Source organism: Chroicocephalus ridibundus, chromosome 7, assembly GCF_963924245.1.
Source record: "Chroicocephalus ridibundus chromosome 7, bChrRid1.1, whole genome shotgun sequence".
In the NCBI taxonomy this organism is placed as follows: domain Eukaryota; kingdom Metazoa; phylum Chordata; class Aves; order Charadriiformes; family Laridae; genus Chroicocephalus; species Chroicocephalus ridibundus.
The window spans coordinates 58,382,774-58,398,497 of record NC_086290.1 but is presented as its reverse complement, the minus strand read 5'-3'; the positions used below and the strand labels follow the sequence as shown (position 1 = coordinate 58,398,497).

General features: G+C 38.7%; 1 protein-coding gene across 3 annotated transcripts in view; it reads left to right on the top strand.

The window, feature by feature from the left end:
• ZZEF1 (zinc finger ZZ-type and EF-hand domain containing 1) overlaps positions 1-15,724 on the top strand; it is a 60,099-nt gene that overhangs the window by 17,419 nt on the left and 26,956 nt on the right. For all 3 annotated transcript variants that reach the window (XM_063340598.1, XM_063340597.1, XM_063340596.1), the window contains exons 14-31: positions 94-194; positions 532-701; positions 1,251-1,384; positions 1,683-1,753; positions 2,204-2,318; positions 2,928-3,087; positions 4,064-4,185; positions 4,272-4,382; positions 5,027-5,193; positions 5,802-5,883; positions 6,523-6,724; positions 7,827-7,975; positions 8,370-8,610; positions 10,172-10,251; positions 11,467-11,560; positions 12,127-12,643; positions 13,309-13,473; positions 14,701-14,820. In XM_063340598.1, the coding sequence (XP_063196668.1) occupies positions 94-194; positions 532-701; positions 1,251-1,384; positions 1,683-1,753; positions 2,204-2,318; positions 2,928-3,087; positions 4,064-4,185; positions 4,272-4,382; positions 5,027-5,193; positions 5,802-5,883; positions 6,523-6,724; positions 7,827-7,975; positions 8,370-8,610; positions 10,172-10,251; positions 11,467-11,560; positions 12,127-12,643; positions 13,309-13,473; positions 14,701-14,820 (2,801 nt within the window). The remainder of the gene's footprint in view (positions 1-93; positions 195-531; positions 702-1,250; positions 1,385-1,682; positions 1,754-2,203; positions 2,319-2,927; positions 3,088-4,063; positions 4,186-4,271; positions 4,383-5,026; positions 5,194-5,801; positions 5,884-6,522; positions 6,725-7,826; positions 7,976-8,369; positions 8,611-10,171; positions 10,252-11,466; positions 11,561-12,126; positions 12,644-13,308; positions 13,474-14,700; positions 14,821-15,724) is intronic.

Genomic DNA, 15,724 nt, shown 5'->3' with positions numbered 1-15,724 from the left:
GCTTTAAGCCCAGTGCCGAGGGATTTACTTGTTATAAATGTGTTCTGTATAGAGTTAATTTTCCAATCCTGCGTTTTCTTTGCCTTTTTAAAGGTTCAACAGAAGGAGAGTGGATTAAAATACAAGTCATTTTTAGATTTCACAGGCCTTGATTTGCAGCTGTTCTGGAACTTTTACAATAAACTTCACCAAAAGTAAGTCACTTCTTTATTGTGTGGTGGAGCACCAATCTCTGTGTGTATGTATAAATAAAGTATGCTTGGTTTAGTTGCAGCAGTTTCTTCTTCCTAAACTACATTATTTACATAAATAACATTTTCCTACTGCTGCCATATGTGTTTTAAACTATCATGTTATGTAGGAACTTGAGATGTAGATTAATTTAGCTGGGAGCTGTACTTTTTTGGCTGTGCGCTTTCCATTCAGTGTTTTTTATCCATCTGAGATAGTGACTTTCATAGCATTATCTGTTTGATGCAAAAGAACGTATTTTCTAGTTTTTACTTCCGTTTGTTTTATGCTTTCTTACAGCCCAAGGGAAGAATGCATCTCTGCTCAAACACTGCTGCTGCAGCTTCTCCAGAGCTGCTTCTCTGCACTTACTGGAGACAATAAAACTGCTAAACCTCAAGAAGCTTCTCAGAGCAAAACATCTGGTCACACAGAAGCTGCAGAAGAGCTTTATAGACATCTGTGTGAAGGTAACTTATATCGACTATATTAACTGTTTTGTCTGTTCTGGCTTACAGGTGTGTTACAATAGTTACAATTTGGGAAAAGATATTAATTCCCAGAGGCCAAGTCAGCTACTGTTCCTTTGTTTTCTCGTCAGGTCGGTGTGTGCTAATTAGTCTATCACAGTGAAATTTTCCTTGACCCTATGAAGAGAACAGGAATTACACCTTAGATTTCATTGGAAGTAGGATGGTACCCTCTTTATTCAGTCTCCTGAAAGCAAGCTAGCGATAAACCAGTTTATATAGAGTCTGTCGCATCTTGAACACTTTGTTAGCTTTGATAGTTGTCAAGTCTTAACGTTCCTAGAATTAATTTACTCAACGAATAAATATATCCTGAGAAAAATCTTTCTTGCTAGAAGTCAAAAAGTTTCCCCTCCTTTTCTGTGTGTATAATGGGATTGCAAGGGCTTGAAGTTGTGTAAATTAACACGTTTAATTCAGTCATGCCTCTAACGTGTTAGATGGAGTTTAATTTGGACTTGTAATTTTGTTTCCTTTTTGTATGAGCAGTAGTGGATATGGGGGACAGTAACTCCACGCCCATGAAAATGCTAAAAGAGGAAGTTAAGAACACCTTACTCAGCGGCGCTGCAGTCTTTTTCCCAGATAGACAGACCAGGCGACACCAGCTCTTCACCATGATGGTAAACCATTACATGAGACATTGATTTAGTACCTGCTTTCTTTATGCAGAAAAGAGGACGAATCTGAGTTCTTGTCAAATAACATATACTCTGTCCCATTAAAGTAAAAACCTTCTTTTTTTCTTTGCCTCTTTTTACCCTCCCCCTTCTCTCTCTCTCTGCAGCTTATCCAAAGAAAGAGGAGCTAACCCTGCCTTTCTTACCAAAAATGAATAGTAGAATGCAGAAATTAGAATTCTTTCTCACAGAGGAAGGAAACAGAACGTATCATAAAAAATAAATCTTTTTCCTTTTCTAGAAAAACATCACAGAGCAAGAACACAAGCAATCTGTGCACCTTGCCTTCAGATCCTTGTGTACCCACTTCAGGTAAGGGGTCCTGAAATTCCAAATCATTGTCTAATACCCCACGGCTGTTAATAAGTTCATCTTTAATCCTTTTTAGAAATGTTATTCCCCTGGAAAATAATTCTCCAAAATACTCAACTGACCTTGCTTTAGAAAGGAGAGTACTACTACTTAATATGTTTGTTAACTGAATAGCTATATAAAACTTTGTCCAAGGGTGGTACTGGAATCACAGTATTTTGCTCTTAGACTTTCCTAGGCTATCTTCCAGTTTTTGAGTGATTATTTGTCCATGATGATGGTTGGTATTGATTTAATCAGTCTAGAGTCATCAGAACCCAAACACTTTTGAATTTCATAATAAAAAAAACCAAAACAGTAGAATCCCTACAGATTTGCCACAAGGATAACTAAATTTGTATTTTGGAACTGTGCTACTTGTTGATGGTTAGTAAGATCTTTGTTTTGTAGCGATCAAGATCCAGGTGGACTCTTATTATTACCAGAGAAAGGAGTTTCTGCGGATTTTGACATAAGTGAAGTGCTGTCGGTCATGGATACCCTTCTGCTAGTGGCAGCAAGAGAGGTAACTGTCTTTGCATTGTTTCTCTTCCTACTTCTTTGCCGTGATTTTTGCATGCCTTCAAACACAAGCTGCACGCCTGAGATGTATGCCGAAGAACTAGCTTTCCTGTTCTTCTGGATAAAACTGTCCATGGTTATTCAAGTCGGTAGGATTAGGGTTTCCAAAGGATTGAAATATTTTCCTTTAAGCATTGACATTTCATAATATTAGAGTCAATGATTATAATGAGGATTTTTTCCTTAGCACTGAAAAGACTTTATGGCAGCCTATCAACACTAGGAAACAGAAGTAATCATCCCATATTGAGAGGTTAGAACTGGTCGTGCCACTAAGGGAGGTGTCAGTGGAGGAGGGTCATTTACATATGCAGAAAAAAATGTGCTGAGAACATCGAGTGACTCATATTCAGCTATTCCTACTTAAAATTGCAATTTACCAAAACAAAATACATTTATTGCTTCGTGGTGTTATATGCTGCTTGTCAGTTGCATTTAATCTTTCTTGTGGGGTGATTGGGATGATAATGTCCATCACAGTTTACTTACTGCATGTAGTATGTCATTCTGCGGCAGAAGAGGATATCCTTTTCTTACATTCTTTATTTTGCAGTGTGAAATGATGATGCTGGATGTTGCACAGCAAGAGAGTGGCACAGTCTTGTCTTCCTTATTCTGGTCTGTTCAAGGTAGCCTCCTTTCATGGTGCTACCTGCAACTTAAGGGTAGCGATAATTCAGCCAAGGATCTTGCTGTAGGAATACTTAAAAACTGTAAGTGCTGGGATTGAATACAGAATTAAATGTGGTGGAATACAGGGCTTTAAAATATGATTTCTCAAATAGCAGTGTAATAAGGGTTCACCAGTGGTTGCCTGAGGCAATCCCGTAACTATCATAGCATTTCCAGTCTCTAGGACGTCTGTAGGTGTATCGAGCAACAGGAATTTTAGCCATATTCATCACTTTATGTTGGGAGAATCTTCAGAGAACGTTTCAGTAAGTTTTGGGTGTCAAATACTGGGGGAAAGAAAAAAAAGAAATACAGTTACAGACCTTCATTTGAACGTTTTGCTTTCTTTAAATTTCCCTTATCTTGATAAGCTTCCGTGTGGTGGTATGTATTTTCTTAGTTGTTTGTAAGACCAAGGAGAAAAGAACTTAAGAAGCTGAACACTTCTAAGGGGTGTTTTGCTACAGCTGTCTCTCTTTTTTTTTTTTTTTTTTTTTTTTTTTTTAAATAGAGCAGCACAGTATTGGGTAGCTAATTGGGCCAAGTACTTAATGGAGATGTAATTTTATGAAAATTACTTCATATTTATGTTATTTGTGTATAAATAAGTTTATTATGTTCGTGTCTTACATTTTAAAATAGAGTTAGGGCTATAGCTAAAAATTATTAGCCTTATTCATTACTTAAGCTGCACGTGAGTTTACATAGAGAGGAAGCTACTCGATACATTGAGATTTTCAGCAGTCTTGGAGTGTTTGATTAAATTACTCATCGCTTCTCTTTTCTTTTTTTATTTTTTTTAATATCGTTGATAAGCATAACTTGTTTCCACAATAGAAATATCACAGAAAACTTCTCTGAACTGTTTTGGCTCTTGAGTGTCACTGCCTTGGGGCAGCAGATGCCTTTCCTGCTCTCTGTCTTCTTGTGCACATCACCATGCACTTAAGTGTTTGATAAAGCAGGTTGTGGTAGCAAATCCTTAAGGTGGCTATTAAGGGTTTTTTTTCTCTTTAGATGTGGGCCAGTTCCTGTCAAATATCAGAACGATTTTGCAGTCACTTTTATCTCAATATAGTGGCAAAACAATAGTAGAAAAAATAAGTAACTCTGTCTTTGCTATGGCCACTCGTCAGCTGGTAAGTGACCATTGGGATTTTGTACTATTCCCGGGTAGCATGGCTATGGCGACGTGCATTTTCATGAGACCTGTGTTTTCTCCTAGGTCATCTTCTTGTTGGATTTTTGCACTTTAGACATTCCATACTGTACTCTGCTACAGGGATTCAGCACTTTGATAGAGCCACTGAAAAGCCTTTGTAGCGAGCCTCATAAGGTAACTAAAGATAGAGGCACTATTAGGTACAGTGAAACAAAAGCAAAGTTGCAGGAAAGACATCTCAGGTGATTCTATTGGTAAGGGTTTGAAAGGAGCTGAAAAGCTTCTACAAGTACGGCATGTGTAATGAAATACTGAGTGAGGAACCAGAAGATATGTCTGTACTGGTACGGAAGATGAGCAAAATGAGCAGAAAGTGCAACTGGAATGAGAAGCCTAGAAGGCAGAAAGAAGGAGAAATTCTGAGAATGAAAGAGGGAAATTAAAAATAGCATACGCTTAACATTTTTAGCTTTGTTGCTTGTGGTAATGCAAATAGTCTGTATGTCTGTAGTGTAGACGTTTAAATCTGCATTAGTCATCCAGACTCTTTTGCTATCACTGGAGACTTGTGGGCTCTTCTAGAGTGAGACTTTCTCCTCCCTGAGTAGACTAGATGAATTTTGCTTTAGAAATGCTTCTTTAAGGTGGTTATCAAGGGTGTACTTATAACTAATTTAGGTGTAAATCAATGCTCTGGCCTTTTTAATTCCACCTTGTACATACATCTGGCAACTTGAAAGTATAGACACAAAAATCTAGTGTGGTAATTTTTTTTTTTTAATGCTTTACTTTCTCAAGAATGCATTTTCATTCTACAGATGGAAATGGAAAGCTGGCAGCAAGAACAGCCTGTAGTATTGCGAACATGGACAATGGAATCTCCTCATAACTATGAAAATAATTGCCATGAGGTCTCAGTCTTCCTATGTCATGGGGCAACTTACTTTGAGGTGGAATTTGATGAAAAATGTGAAACTGAAAGGAGGTAATTTAGTCTTGTGCTGTGTTAGATTCCAAAACCTATTTGCAGAGGGCATGTTTTGATGTGCAAGGATACTTCCTGCGCTCTAAGCATGCCATTTCAGTTTCTTCATTGTCCTGAGTTAATATACAATGTGCTATTTCGAATGACTTATGCTGAAAGCCGCTTCTCCTGGCAAATGCACAGACATGCTGTTTGTGTGAATTTTGCTTCCTTTGGCCTTGATCTGTTTTGGAATATTGCTGTGAGCACCACACTTTGTGCTCGTGGTATTTATTTTGCCCTCTTTAGGCAAAACTATTGGCTTGGTTTCTCTTGGAAACGTATCGGGCTACTGCTTAGTTAGGACATGCCAGATGTTAAAATTGGCACCCGTTACCGATTCTGAAGGGCTGGGAAAGTTCTGCGGGAAAGCAGGTCTGTGTTTGCTGGGACTATCGCATTGAAACGCAGAATAAATTCCATAGCAGTCACGTGAAGCACTGCAGGTGTGGTTCAGAAAGATGTGATAGGGTACTCTGAGATGCAGCGCTTGTGAAAATCCAAAAGCAAACATTTTCCCCCAAAACTTAAAAAGTAAATATGGAAGTAATGAATTGCAATTTTCACAGGTATGATTACCTGGAGTTTACTGATGCCAGAGGTGCAAAAACTCGTTACGATACAAAGGTTGGCACTGAGAAGTGGCCTAAGGTGAGCGTCTTTAAAATTCTGAACCAAGTGATAGATCCAGTGTTAGGAAATTCTTATGATTCTTGTGGAAACCTATCGTCTACAAGGATGTGTGCTTTCATACTTGTGTGTACGTGTTTATTCCCTCTGAAAGGTGGGGGGCAGGAGGTGGGGAAGAAATTCTGCAACGATGCAGATAAAAGGAGTGAATGAGTAAAAATCCCTCTTTGTGGCTGGGATTAAAGGAGCAGTCAGTCAAAATGAAAAATAATAATCATGTCTAACTGCCAGTAACTACATGGGTAAAACTTATTTGTTGACACTCTGCCCTCACAGTTCTTTACATCATGAGACAAGTGTAGTGCTTCCTGCAGCTACGCTCTTTCTTTAATGACACCTACTCAAATGGGATGCTTCTCTAGTGTTTTATGGCTCCGTCTTCTAAAGCTCAATCATCTATAAAATGTCTCATTAAGCTATTAAATAGAAATTTTACCTGCTTAGTATCGTGGGTTTCTCATTCAGATGGTGGGGGGAAATTAGATCTGTTATGACCAGAACATAATACTGAAAAACCACAGTTGCTGAAGGAAATTCATTACCCTGAAACGTCTTCCTGTCATGTACATTTGGCAAAATGACTGTTTTGTTGCTCTGTAGAAAGTGACCTTTAAGGCTGGCCCACGGCTGCAGTTTCTCTTTCACTCTGACAGCAGTAATAATGAGTGGGGCTACAAGTTTTCCGTCACTGCTTACGGCCTCCCAGATGTTGCCGTTTCTTGGGGCTTGGATTTACAGCTTCTTGTATCCCGGTTGATGGGGCGCTTGGCTTCCCGAAGTATGGCCCTGAAATCTCTACGAGGTGAGTGCATTTAATAGCTCCAGCAGTTGTGTTGCCATATAAAGAGGAGATATGAGGACCTTATGTTTTGCATCCCCTGTGAAAGTGAAGTTTCTTTTGTATTTCTCTCTTGACGGAAGATGGAAGACTTGCTGTATTGCTGCTTCTCAAAGTTTGGTCACTGAGCTGTCCCCGCTCTTTGTGGCCGGGCCGGCCGCCGTTCTGTGGGACTGCTCCGAGAGCGTCACAGGGATCACTGTGGTGCCTCTGGCGTTCGGAAGCCCATGTTAGGAAGACACAGACATCTGGAAATAATCATACTAAACTGAATTACATTTAGGAATTAATATCAGAGTTTGCCCAGTCTTCTGAACACAAATGATGTAAAAAGTTTCACGTGGGCACTTGGTATTGGTTTAAACTTGAATTTACAAATTAAGTTTGGCTAATTCCAGAAGTGAAGTACACTTAGCATTTGGGCCACTGAAGAGAAGTAAAATACGAACTATGAGATGGGAGATTTAAAAAAAAAAAAAAAAAAAAAAAAAAAAAAGTTATTTCTTAATTTCAAAACCAGAGCATTTCTATCTTCCTAAATCTGAATTCATTCACCGCTTTGCAGAAATTAAACAAGGTTAAAGAGTTCCTGCTGCAGTCAGGTGGTCAGTACTTACCTTGGAAAATTAGGCAAGTACTTCTCTGTGAATTTAGGGAACTAATTGAAGTGTTCTTATCATAAAATATTTTCTTCCTCTCAATAGGAGCATGCTTACATATAGCAAATTATTATGTCTTTAGGAGGAGAAAAAGCTTTTAAACTCTCTTGCAAATTGGGGAATTTTTATGGTCATAAATAAAGTGAAATAATTTAAAGTCCTTCCATAATGTAACATATCATCACTATAAGATAAGCTATTGATGCTGTCATTAAAGGAAGGGTACATCAGTTTTCTGCACCATATTAGAGAAACAGAAGTTAGAGAATGTTGTTAAATTACTTGTTCAGACTATTTGCATTACCTTTTTTCCCCTACTGGATGTTTAACATTACTTATTTTCATTAATCTGTAAAAATGAACAAAAATATTTAGTAACTGACCTGTCTGTCCTGAATTTCTTGCAGAACTAGGTAGCGAAGCAGACTTGCCTCCTTTGAAAGTAACATCAGTTCTTAATTCTCCTCTGTGGAAACCTGTCTTCAGGCACCAGATGTGTCCTGAGGCGCTGCCGGGAGCCAGTCAAAGCAGCAAAACACACCGGGATAAAAAAGAGGTACCCACTGCTTTTGTTTCATTGGCGTGAAATCCCTATGTATCGCACCGTTTCATTCAGGCTTAATTAGTTGATACGTCCCTAAGCATATGCTGTTGTGCTAAAGTTGACACCACTTGCGCTATTTAATTCAAATATAAAGGAGGAAAGAAACTTTGGCCTGTGCTTTTTATTAGTTTCTGTTTTCATAGAATGGTTGGGAGGGACCTTCAAAGATCATCTAATTCACCCCCCTGCCTTGGGCAGGGACATCTTTCATTACATCGGGTTGCTCAGCTGCAGTAGAGATTCTGCAACTTGACTTAATTGTCAAATTAAATTTGTCAAATTAAAATTGAGTGGCAACAACTTTTCAGACAATGTTAAAGTAAATGTTTTCTAACGTTCTCTCCAGGCTAGGAGCTCTCACCAAGATGACTGCCGTAACTTTCTTATCGACTTTGCAAAATCAGATCCTGCCCAGGACTTCAGTGGGCAAAAATCTGAACTTTTCAAAGGACTTATACAGGCATGTAAAAAACAGACCCCAAAGACAGATATAGTTGCTGGTTCTACTGTTGATCAAGCTGTGAACTCAACATTTGCTGCTTTGGTGTATCTCACTCCAGAGTTATATGAGAAGCTTCAGAAATATGGTAACTCTAATACTAGACTATCTTAATAATGAAGACTTAAAGTTTGTAAAAGGCTATCTTATAGTTCAGTTTATAAACTTTGAAAAATCAGTTTAGTGTGACAATTTTTAAAAAGATGTTCTGTATAAAGAGGTCATCATTTAGGTAGATTAGGTAAGCCTTACCTCTAGAGTGTTTATTTTTTATTACTATATGCTTTTTATCTTCAGAGCTCTCTCCAAATGTTAATAACCATCATAAGCTACTGACTAAGCCTCATAAGGATATACCCAACGAGAGCGGTGATGTCCTTTGGGGTTTTAATTCAGAACAGTGTGGCTCCCAGTGATCACTGGTTCTTATGTCATTTTCCACTCTCATCCTTATCTTTTCTAAAAAGTCAGCACCAACTTAAATATACTTTTAAATGCTGGGACCGGAGGAGGTGTGAATTACCTCCCAAAATGTTACACTGCAGAAACTAAGCGTGGCATCCTCAAGATACGTTTTTTGGGGTTCTTTAATTATTTTTATTTTTTAAATAAAAGGTGATGTTTTGCTTTTAACTTATGTGATGTCCATTCTATTACAATTTATATATTTTCAGTAGGTAAAATGAACAACTTTTTAACTTAGACCGTCCTTCCTTTAAGCTTACTGAAATGTTTGTAGCATTGGATAACAAGGTGTTACTTGCTCTTGAAGGGTTTCATTTTAGGCTTTCACTTTCTGTCACAAAACATTTTACATTTTGAGCTATAAAGTTAAGGGTAAAAATGACTGACACAAAGACTGACTTGAGGTCTAAAGTGGTTATTGCCCTTAGTCGTTTTTTCCATGTCTGACAGTTGATCTAATTTTCTGAGTAAGATTGAAAATGGTGGTAGCTCAGGAAAATATTAATGAGCGGATAAGATATCCATCCGAGGATTATGTTAATAGCTTCATCTGTGGGTCTTGCTGGGGCAGGCTAATTTCAGGACCCGTGATGCCATGTGCAGTATGTACAAGTGGTGCTGAAAAGAAGGAGGAAAAATAAAAAAAAAATGGGGAGTGGAAGAGGGAAAACTCTGAATAGGAATATCTTTTTCTCCGTAGTCATTGTCAGGCCAGTTTTGACGGAAACTGTTTTATCACGTCTTCAATTTCTGTAAATTGATCTTGAAAGTCCATTCCAGAAATTCATAGCATAAAGCAAAAGAGGAAAAAAAAATTGGTAACTAAATACATCTCTAGAGCTTTAAGTTAATACTACGCATTTCTTGATTATTCTGCTATCAGTTTGCATTAGTGATATTTGCATGTATAAGGAGAGACTTTTATTTTCCATGACTGCAGGCATCAATTTTGGGAGGAGACGAGAAAGATATTCATAATTTAACTTCGCAAATAACCCTGTCAAGGTGCAGTTTATGTATTTAAGGCATATGAAAGTTGGCAGGTTTTATTCCCTGTTTTTTTACAGGCATAATTCCAAGCATTGACTAAGAGATGAAGGGAAGACTGTAGCATAATTTTAGTTAAGTAGTCGTGTAAAAATGGAGCTGCAAATAAATGGGACTCTTCTTTCTCTCCTTTCCAGTCAACAGCGGAGGCAAGGTGCCTTTGAGTGAGGAGTTTGCACAAGTATATTCCCTGGCTGATTCCATTAGAATATGGATGGTAAGATCACTCAGGAGGATGTCTATTAATGTAATTTACCTTAATATTTTACGATGTTAAGGAGTTGGGTGGAACATGTTTTCCTTCCAGTGATTGTAGGTCAACAGTTTTCACTTAGTAAGAACATAGATTCACTTCTAAACTCTGAACTGAAACGATTCAGCGCATTCTTGCACTCCCCTCCTTCCCTCAGCCCCTGATGTATCATCATGAGTATTTAGGACTGAATTTGACTCCAGTAAATTTGTATTACGTTTCAGCAAGAATGAGTGGTGTTAATTAGGAAGATTCGCACATAGCAGTTGGAGTTCTTCTGAGGTATAGCATAGAAAGAAATCACTCTTAAACATCATTCTTACAGTAATGCAGTGCTAACAGAAAAGGAAATAATTGCTTCTTTGACAAGCAAGTAGCTGGCTTCAGTTCAGAGTATGCTTTTCGCGTGTAATTTTCCTTGAAAGGTGTACCTTATGTCACGAGCTGGTGTTAGCAGCTCACAAGCTGGTGAGAGGTGTCTGCGTCATCACCTGCAGCTGCAGAGAGCCAAAACTCATTTAGATCTCCCTAGTCTGCAGGAGATTCTGAACGTTAACAACTGCGTGGCCTTCGAGAACAGCTAATTCAGCCTATGGCCCGCTTTTCTGCTACCCTTGTGAGCCCTTCAGAGGCGGGCCAGCCAAATTAGCTGTTTTTATTTTTTAAGCTCCTCCCTCCTCTTTCTTGCCTGCAAGAATTCCAGGCAGCTTGATGCGCTGGCGATGCAATGAGTGCAGATGGATGTTACGATGAGTAAATGCGTTGTACCCATTGCATGACAGGTCACGTTTGCATCTGACAGCACTCACTAGTTAGATGACACGATGCTTTTGGAGAATCTTATCTCGTGACTAGGTGTATTTCATTTCCTGAGCGGTGGGGGTAAAGGGGAAGCCGTTTTTTGTTTGGAGGGCTGGTACACGTCAGTCACAAGACAGGGAATGGTGCCAGCCTGCAAACCTTGAGCGTCTCTGCACGAGGCTGTGTTATCTACTCTGATAGTTTAGGTATTGCTCTGTTGGACTGCTGCCTGTTTTGTTCTGCAGTGGGGAATAGGAAATACTGTCATCTGTTCCTGAGATTAAATTCCTTTAACACGATGCAGTGTTCATACTGCCTTGCTGTATAGATATACAGGGGAATATACATATTTTAACTATTTTAACATCCTGTCTGCAGTTGGAAATGAAGCAGAAATCCCTGATGGGTAGGGGAAATGATACTGAGGAGAAGCAGAACACAGAAGCGAGTGAGGTGAACCCAGAAACTCTTGGTAAGTGTTGCCTTTCCAAGTGTATAAGCATTCCAGGTAGTTCAGTAAAGCATTGCCTTGTAAATCGTAGTCACTGTTTCTGCTGTAAAAGGTAAGTTAGCAACTGGGGTTACTTTTTAATACCTTAAGAGTTAAACTAGTGTACATTACATGAACTGTCTGGGATCCTGTTCTGCTATTCTTTGCAGAAAACAGTATGTGAGAAAATTCTACAGGGAGTGGCCTCTCACATGGATCTCCTCGTTCTGAACTTAGGTTCATCTGTTTTTATAGATACTTGTTATCACAACTAACTAATGTTAGACTAGAAGAACGATTGTTATTAGAATGTGTTCTCATTGACTACTGTGTGCTTCATGTGGTTCAGCGCGATTACTCAAATTTAACCTTTGGAAATCTAGAGCTAAGAAACCGATAGCATCATGATCGATATAATAAGAAAAACAGTGTTTTCTAGCTGTCTTGGCTCAGAAGAAACAAGATAAACCACTTTCTTCCTAAGCAGAAGATAGCAAGTTTAGTGTTCTGTTGTCATAATTTTAACTCTTCCAATTTTTATGCTGCAGCAAAACTTTGTATGCAGAAGAGCCTTTTGTTACTGAATTTTTTGCCCGTAAGAGCAAAGACGAAAGATTCTGCTTCAGATAGTTTGGAAGCCCAAGATACTGATGATATCCAACAGTATGTCGGTGACAAATGCCAAAGAAAAGGTTCTGTTGTGGAGACAGACTTCCAGGCAGCACACTCATTGTCTTCCAATGGAGGAACTCATCCTGTTTCGAAAGAGGGGGGCCAAATGACACAATCCGATCTGAAGCTTAAACAAGTTCCAGACCCCCTGGCAACAGAAGAAGCATCTGCATTTCATAGCAAGCCTGCTGAGAATACAGTTTCACAGCAAGAAGATACATCATCACCTCCTTCCACTCCTACGCGGAAGTCTCAGTTCAGCCGTGGAAGACTAAGGCTGCTGTCTTTCAGATCGATGGAAGAGCCGAGAGCTGTGCCTACTGTGAAGGAGAAATATCCTATGCTGAAAAACACATTAGACTTTATTAAGGATCAATCACTTTCACATGAAAGGTAAGCAAATTGAAAATGTTGCCAATTATAAAATACAGAAACTTGTCTTCAGACCTCTTTGGATGGAATCAAATGTCTTTTAGCCGCAAGATAGCGTTGAAAATCATGTTGTACGTAATTAGTTGTCAGGTTTATGTATCAAACGTCAGTTATTCACAACCACGTAGGGGCTCCTAGAGAGTATTATTCCCTTTGATTCACTTCTATCATGTAGAACTTCAGAATGTGGAAAACGATTACTTGGCTGTTTCTTATCTTGCTTCCTGAGATCTGTTTGCAGTGACGTTTTGCTGCTTATCTGCAAACGGCGAAGACGTGGTATAGCAGCACTAGAAATCATTGATACCAAATACAGAATAGTTGCATCTCTCACTCAATTACCTGATATTTTGAGAATGTAAATCAAAAGGGAGATTTCCAGTTCTCAGTTTGTCTATTTTAGGCTCTAAAATTTGGACTGGTGCAGGAAGTCCTGGTTTCTGGTTGAAACTTTACCACTCACTCCAACTGCAGTGTACACTGCAGAAACATGACTGAAAACCTAGATCCCAAACTCTTGTTTAACTAGTCAAGTACTTCTTGAATTGTGATTTATTGTCATTTATTTGGGTTACTTTAAGCACAACGTTTTGAAGGTCCTCATAGATGTGTTTTGCTTTTCTTAGTGTTTTAAAGGTTCTTGCTTTGAGAAAATCCCAAGGGCAGAGTATTATGGAAGTGCTGAAGACAATCCGCCAGTGCCTGGGCTCGCTTGGGCAGCCGCACTGTTTTCATCCGCCATGTGTACTTTTTCTCTTAGAACTTCTAGCCTGTCAGAAAGATTTTACAAAGTAAGTAATTATTTAGACAAGTCTCAGCCATGTGATTTGTCTTAGTCTCTGTGTTCTCCCAGTCATATGTATATTGAAAACAGTAGAAAGTTTCCATTATCCATGTGGATAATAAAAATATGACCTGAGGATTAGTTTTTAGGCTACTGTGCAAATCTTGCGTGCATCATTTTAAAAAAAATATTTAATAATTATTTTCAAGTGGGACTAAGTTGTACAGCTATTCATGCCAGTGGGTATCATGTGGTTGAATCGCAGTGTGGATAACTAGAAACATCTTTACAGTTCCAACCAGATCAAAACAAACTCAAAAAGATTGTGGAGTCTCCAGTTACTGCTTTAGTTTAAGTTCCTGTCTAATTCTAGATGGGTTTATTTCTCATCCCGTAAGGCTGCAGTGATCTAACCCATTTAACTTGTAATTACTTATGTAGCATTGCATCTTTATAATTTTAGTGAACTTTATTTGTAAATCAAGGTAATACCTATCTGGCAGAAGAACTAACTTCCAAGAATGGTGCATGTTGTATCTTGTTAGTCGAGCATTTGCTTGTTCGTGAAATTTCATAACTTTGAATGCGATACCTGTACAAGACACGTTTTATTGTGGGGTGATACATGCCACTGGTGTGCCAGAGGCTAAAGCGATGGACGTGCAAGCTACGGTCTGAAGTGCTGCCTGCCAGTTGTAGGGGATGCAGATACACATACGATAAAGAGGCAAAAAGATCACATCGATTCTATGCATGTACAACTAGAAAGCACCATCTCAAAGCAGCAGCTCGTGAACTATGCTGTTCTGGTTCATGAATTTAGCTCTGATTTCTGTCGCGTGTCTGGACACTGCTGCCTGAAATTTGTCTACTGGTTTCTCACATGTCAAGAGTTCTTATGCTCATCTTGCAGTGCACTGATTTCCTTTAAGATCATGATTAGATTTTTGTTAAGCACCTTCTTAATTTGAAGGAATGTTCTTTTGTTTGTGCCATGAGAATATTCTCTTTGCCTGTTTTTTATCTTAACTTCTGATTCCTGGTACGGGATTCTTTTATTTTTCCTTGAAATTTTTCTTTGAAAGCAGAAGACTGCATTTTAAACCAAAGCAACACCCTTCCCACTTGCGGGGAGCGTTTAGAAGATTGTCTGTTTGTAAAATTTGCACAAAAACGTGCTACCTAAAATTTAGAAGTGAATTCTGTTCAATTAAACTGAGTCGTTAATTTCTAGCTACTTTGGAAACCTGGAAGGTTGTGGTGCTGAGCTACACAAAGAGATTCGAGAGTCCTACTATCAGCTTGTTTTGTTCCTGGTAAATTCTGTGAAGGGATTTAGTGCTATTAATGACAGGTACGGTACATTGCTTGCATTCTTTATGTGAGATTGTTTTTTTCTGTTCTCCCTCACCTCTTCCCTTGTCACTTGATACTTATTGTTTAATGTCTTAATTAAGTTTGACTATACTTTGCAATATTTACAGAACTAAATAAGGATTTTATGACCAAAAATGCCAAGTGATGGACTTATACTATGCAGGAAAGCACAATAAATTTATCAATCTTCAAATTTTGACTTATGGCAGTTTGTAGTTATAATTTTGCAAGGTGTTTCTGTTAGAAATAGCAAATTTATTGTGGAATACTTTGGCAAGAGTAAAAACGCAATAAATATCACAATTCTGCAACCATGCTTTTATGTTAAAGCTCATGTTTTTGTAGCATCCTGGTTAGAATTGTTGGAATTTATAGTCAGGTGTCCTAAAAAAATGAGAATTCCGTGACTGTGTATAATGTCCGTTTCCCTGCCAGTAACTTCCAAGTCCTTTGTCCAGTTTCAACTGAACATGGCAAAGGTTTCAAAGAGAACAAGTTTCCTGCAAACGGAACCTGCTTTGGTAGGGTTTTTGGACAAGAGGATCTCCGAAGGTCCCTTGCAACCCTGACCATTCTGAAATATCAAGAAAATGTGGTACTGCAGAGACAGACCCTCTTGCTCATGCTCAGGCAACAGCATGAGCTTCGTCTCAACTGAATCCATAAAATACCCCGTCTTTATTTCAAATTGCATTGGCTTATTGGCTAAATTGTGTAAGTTTATGCATTAGTAACCCTGAGTTTCTGCCACAGAGTTAATCTAATGCAGAGTAAAGCCTGGAAATCGGTGTATGGTGATTTCACACACCCCACCACCCCCTTAATCCCCAAATATGCAATTTCAGCTTTAGGTTGGAGCAGTCATGTTTTGCTGTCTTGTT